Here is a 6,000-nt window from a genome sequence, read left to right on the forward strand (position 1 = left end):
TATTTTGTGCAGCACAAAATAATATTCCAACTCCATTTTACTGACTTATGCCTTTATACCTCAACATTTTTCTGTGGCCTAGAATGATTTCCCTTCTTTTTTAACTGAAGTAGGCTCAATGTCATCCAACTCTGAGTCAAGTTCCCCATAAATTTTTCTCCTGGGCTGTATTGCTAGACACCCTTTTTGTGTCTCTAACACAAAGTGTTAGAGACTCTACCCTACTGTCCTCATTTCTTTTTAAACTTGGTGCCTGCCTTAATGTTTGGCACATTAGATATTGTCCTTAGTAAATGCTTTTAGAATGAATTGAGTTCTTGTTCTCTAAAAAGTGCTCTTTGGCCATCTGTATAGCACAGTGGTTAAGAGCTATGCATTGGGAGCAAAGTGGTTAAGTGCTATAAACTTGAAGCCGGATCCTGCATGGCCTACCATGGATCAAATCTTAGGCCCTGCAGGTTGAAAATCACACCAGGCGTGTGTGTGTCCCCTAAATCCTGGTGGGATGGAGAAATCGAGGAAAAAAATTACAGTAGAACCATGCCCCGTTGAGTGATGCTTTCTCTCTCTCCCACTCTTTTTCTCTCTCTTTGGTGAGTACATTTGCCCTCTGGCAATTTAAAAACTGTTATTTTTCCTCAAAATTTCACCTTTTTTCTCTTTCAGTTACAGTAATTTCTGAGTGAATGACGGTGTCTAGATGTACTCATTTAGTTAATATTTATTGAGAATGTATTCAAAGCACACTACCCTAGTCATCGATGTCTAGCAGAGACCCTTGACTTAGAAGAGGACCTTTACTGATAGAATATTTTGATATTACTTAAAGATGAGTCCTGTTGAAAGTATCCCTTAAGGGCCAGCAAATGACGTAGAGGTTACATCACTGAATTCCCACGTGTCCGACTGCGATTGAGTACCAAACCCTGTGAATTGAAGATCATGTTGTACTAGCGTGTGTGCATGCCCAAGATTCCAGGAGGAGAGGTTACATCACTGAATTCCCACGTGTCCGACTGTGATTGAGTACCAAACCCTGTGAATTGAAGATCATGTTGTACTAGCGTGTGTGCATGCCCAAGATTCCAGGAAGAGGAGGGAGGAAAAGGGATTGCAGTATGGCTATCCCCCCAGGAGGTGATTTCTCACTTTCCTTCTCACTGTCTCAGTTTCTCTCTCCTGGGTGGACCCTAAGGCAAAAACCTCTAAAAAAAAAAAAAAGAAAGAAAAAAGAAAAGTATGATCCCTTAATTGTCATTATAATACATAATACACTTCCCTCCATGAAGAATATTCTGCTAGAGAAATAATTTCTCCACATTATGATACAACTTAAGGGCTCTTTGAATTTGATCTTCAAGTTCTGCAGATACATAAAGTCAGTTCCACAGATTGATTTAAATAGTCTGATAGCTCTTTCTTAAAACATCACTGTAGCTTTCAGTAGTCTTTTTATTAAAGTAAAATAACATTTTCCTAAAGAGCAAGCTTCTAACTTTAGACAATTTGTTGGTTTCTAATTTGTTTTATCTTTTGTGGCAGATTTTTTGTTTTGTTTTGTCTTTAACTGGGGATAAAGTGTAATCATAAAAGTACAAACTGACTTCCTTCCACTAGTACATATGAACTCAAAAGAACTATGTTTATTGGATAATGGTATACTCAGCTATTATATCCATATTTCCTTTTCTTTTCTTTTCTTTTCTTTTTTTCCTTTGAGACATTTTTTTCTATTGGGTGCATGTGCTCGCCAGAGAGACAGAGAGACAAAAGCAAGATATCAACCTCCCCCCCACCCCCAGAGGGATGGCCACATTGCAATCCTTTCCTCCATTCTCCTATTAAGATCTTGAGCACACATGCACAGGTGCTGGGCTTGAGTTTTAAGCTGCCGGGGTCTTGTACTCAAACCGCAGTCAGCCATGTGGGAGTCCTGCAACATAACCATTACGCCATCTGCTGGTTCCAACTATATCCATTTTATTTCTGGATCTGAGCTACCTCAGATTTGTCCACCTAGTTAACCTTTAAGTGTTTACATCTTAGCCATTCAGCTGACTTCCTCTTACAGCAATGTAATTCATAATCTATTCAAGGACTCTAGGTAGAGCTGACCAGTAGAGTGCCTCCCATATTAGCACACCTCGTTCTTCCAGGCCCTCAGTTGCTTCTTGTCTACATTCTAGATGTTCATTTGATACTGGAAAGGTAGATACTGGTCTGTCAGTATTTCTGGTCAGAATATTTGTTGTAGTGAATGTATATTTTTCTGGTGAAATATTCTGTTAATTGGTCCATACACCTGACTGTATTTTTATTGTGAAAGCATATATTTTAGGTTGTTGGGGAAATCATGAAGCATCTTTACATAGAATAAAAAACAGAAAAATACATATGGCTTTTTTGACAACTCTCTATATAGCTTTTTTTTCAGGGCTACCTCTTTATTGACTAGGCACAGATTGTCATCATGAAATAAAAATGCTATAACTTATCCTTAGTACTTTTTTCCCCTAATTTTGCTACTTTGTTCTAAATTATTCTTAGTTTTCAAAACCATTTATAATTTTTAAAAAGATTTATCTATCTTTGAATTTTACTCTAGCTTCAGTCCTACTTTTTTTTTGAAGAGGGTGTGGACATTCACCGGAGCAATGTAGAAGAAAGAGGGAGTAAGGGGAAAAGCACCCTGTAATGTAGTGTGGTCATAACACCGTCCCTTTTTCTCTCCTCCTCCATCTTCTCCTGGAAGGATTTTTGGTACCTATACATATTTGCCTGCGTGTTTTGAAACGACCAGGTCCAGGATTTGAACCATACAGTCACCTATGTAGGAACTAACTCACTTAACCACTAGACCACAGGGCCAGTCCTCCAGTCTTACTTTTAAATACCCCCTGTAATCTAACCATTCATCCCCTGAGCTATAAATTTTTTTAAATTTTTTTTCATGTTTTCTCTTCATCTGTGCTCAAGGTAACTGCTTTTTATTGCCATATCTGACCAAAATATGCTACTTTTATCAAGTAAACTGTCAGAATCATCCAAGTTTGAATTAACTATCATAACCTTTCTCAAAGTTGTATATTACTATCCTATTAAAATAAAATTATGTAGCTCTTCAACAGACATTAAATGGGATCTGGAATTAGATTTCTTGAATTCCACCACCTAGTGAAACTAGTCACTGAATCTCTCTTCTTTTTTTCTTTTTTTTAAGTTTTTTGCATTTATAATGTAATGATAGTATCTCTAAAAATTATACATGCTCTTGCTACATAGTGGTTCTTAGAAGTTCATTTTTAAAATGAGCCTAAAAATCAAATTTAGATATTTTATCTTTTGTATCATTTTATTCCAACTTGATATGTATTCAGATAACCTAATTCATAGAATGTATGGTGAATAATTGTTTTTGTCAAAACCAGTATGTATAACATATCTTAATTATGATCCTATGGCCTTTTACTTAGGTTTTTTTTTTTTAATTTTTTTTTTTATCAGAATCCAAGTAGTTGAGTAGCCAACAGGTGATAAATGCCCCATTAATCTTTCTGACTCTAGCTCCTGAACATGAGAATTGCTGATCAATTACACCAATTGTCTCTTAAATGAGCTTTTCACATCTGCCTCTTATTTCATTAGTTAACTGTCTGCCCAAAGATCTGATAAGATGTAACACTAGTGCTTTTTTACAGCTTGTTCTGTCTGTCTGTACAATAAGGATAGATTGTTAGCAAAATGGGCACAAAAGGGCATTTATCCACTATGTACAATAAATATACAAGCTAGTGACTAGAAAGGTTTTGAGACTGTTTATTGAATTCATCCTAAAAAGAATAAATAAATAGCTGGCTTTGCTGCAGCATTCCCTTTAGCGACAACTAATGTAAGACCATGGATTTCTTTCTGTTAGATACTTGTACTGATTGCATTTGTTCTCAAAAAAGAAAGAAAGAAAGAATCTATTTATTATTATAATATGAAAAATAACAGAAACTTTTAAAAATATTTTTTAAATGATCAAACATTATGATTAATGCTCTCCTCTGAGATTATTAATTCTTGATTATGACTACATCTATGTTGGTACTTTTAAGAACTTTATGATCTTACTGCTTGTTATCTACAGTGTTATACAGCAGTTATCCTAATTGGAAAAAGTCTTGATGAATAGTGTTTAAGCTCTATAGAGAAAACATTTTCTCACCTGTAGAATAGGAATAATAATACTACTATGTCACAGAATATAATGAGAATTAAACGAGATCATGGACATAAAGCACTTAACACAGAGTTCAGTACATAGTAAGTGATTAATGAGTAGTAGCCACTACTACATACACATTAGTACATTCATTCATTATTACTTTTTTCTTCTGGTATCTATTCTTAGGGATTGGAAGCAGAACAATGGACGATTGTATGAACATTGCTTAATATGTTCATTGTATACAAAATTCATTTGTTATTCTACAAAGTCATTTAATTAGCAGATAAGCTATGGTGACTTATATACACTTATAAATTATTTTAATTTTTTATTTTGGGAGGTAATATAGGTAGATGTTCAGTGATTATTGTTCTCACTTCAAGGGACAATCACATAGCAATTGTGTGTGGGATAAAAGCAGCTGTATTTCATCATTCTCAATAACCATTCCCCAACTTGTTTTAATATTTTAAAAAATGCCTTGACTGATTAAATAGCGAAAGCATCAAGCTGATTTTTTTCAAGTGTGATTCACATTATGTTGAATAGCTCAATATTTTTAAATTAATGTCAACATATGTTAGTAAGCATTTCCATTCATTTTATTTTAGTAAAGTTTTAAAGGAAGTTTTCTGTAAGTGAAAAAACTACATAATGAAAAATTACGTAACGAATTAACACAGACTGATGGTTGCTCTCACTGTGACTCATCTTGTAATCTTTCTTTGTTTCAGGCCTTGTGTGTATGAAGTCCAGTACATCTGTGGTGGAGCTTGTTATGCTGCTTTGTTCTCAGGTACAAAACCTTGTTCACTTGATCCCATTGAACATTAGGATTGTTTTGTGACTGGTAATAGAGAGTGTATGTGTGTGTGTGTGTGACAGTGTCTTTTTAAGTTTTCCCTGTTTTATCCCATAGATGAAGAAAATAATTTATGTTGAAATATGTTAGTGTATAGATGATCTTACCAAGTAAATATTGACTGAATGCTTTCTTCCGCTCTCTTTAGCTGTCTTATTCTCTTTTTTCCTCCCTATCTTTCTGTTATTTCCTATTCTTTTATCTCTACAAAGAAAAATATAATAAATAAATAAACTTGTAAATATTTATTGTAGGTTTTTTGATACCTACCATCTTTTAAAAATAATATAGCAACATTCATAATTTGAAGTCCATTGTTTCTTATTCTATTAGATGTAAGAAAATGACATTTTTTCACTTAATAACCAAAGTCTATATAACACAATTCATTAGTGAGTGATGTCTTGCTCCTTTTTTAATGTGTAATTTATAGATCAGTAAATTCTAAAAATCTGATATTTATCTTTAATAATTAGAATTTTAAAATAGATTTGTGATTTTCAAATACGATTTCTTCTTAACAATTATAGGAAACAAAAATAAACATATATATTACAATTTTTCTGATTACAAAAATAGAAACCTATTGGTCTTCTCATTGGTTCTGTCAAGCCTCGTAGTGATGCTAATTACCATGTAAATATTACACGTTTTGTTAATATCAGCATAAAGAAAGGCTTATGTGTACATAGTAAATAGTTATCTTATTTTCTCAATAGAGAAGTGTGTGTGTGTGTGTGTGTGTGTGTGTGTGTGTGTATACATTTCTGGTTGCTAGTCTGAAGTCTGCCTTATAAGATAGCTAACATCCACGTAAACAAAAATATAACTTCAGTTGACCTTTAAAACATCAGCAGAAACAAACAAAAAACTTACCTATTGATTTCCAGTTTTCAGGTTTACTTCCTTCAAGAATATATTTGTA

At 33.8% G+C, this 6,000-nt stretch overlaps 1 protein-coding gene across 3 annotated transcripts in view; it reads left to right on the forward strand.

The window, feature by feature from the left end:
• NBEA (neurobeachin) overlaps nucleotides 1–6,000 on the forward strand; it is a 615,556-nt gene that overhangs the window by 172,770 nt on the left and 436,786 nt on the right. For all 3 annotated transcript variants that reach the window (XM_014591554.2, XM_014591555.2, XM_014591556.2), the window contains one exon: nucleotides 4,948–5,009. In XM_014591554.2, coding sequence (XP_014447040.1) covers nucleotides 4,948–5,009 — 62 coding nt within the window. The remainder of the gene's footprint in view (nucleotides 1–4,947; nucleotides 5,010–6,000) is intronic.

The sequence above is a fragment of the Tupaia chinensis genome, unplaced genomic scaffold (assembly GCF_000334495.1).
Source record: "Tupaia chinensis unplaced genomic scaffold, TupChi_1.0 Scaffold000597_1, whole genome shotgun sequence".
Lineage (NCBI taxonomy): Eukaryota > Metazoa > Chordata > Mammalia > Scandentia > Tupaiidae > Tupaia > Tupaia belangeri.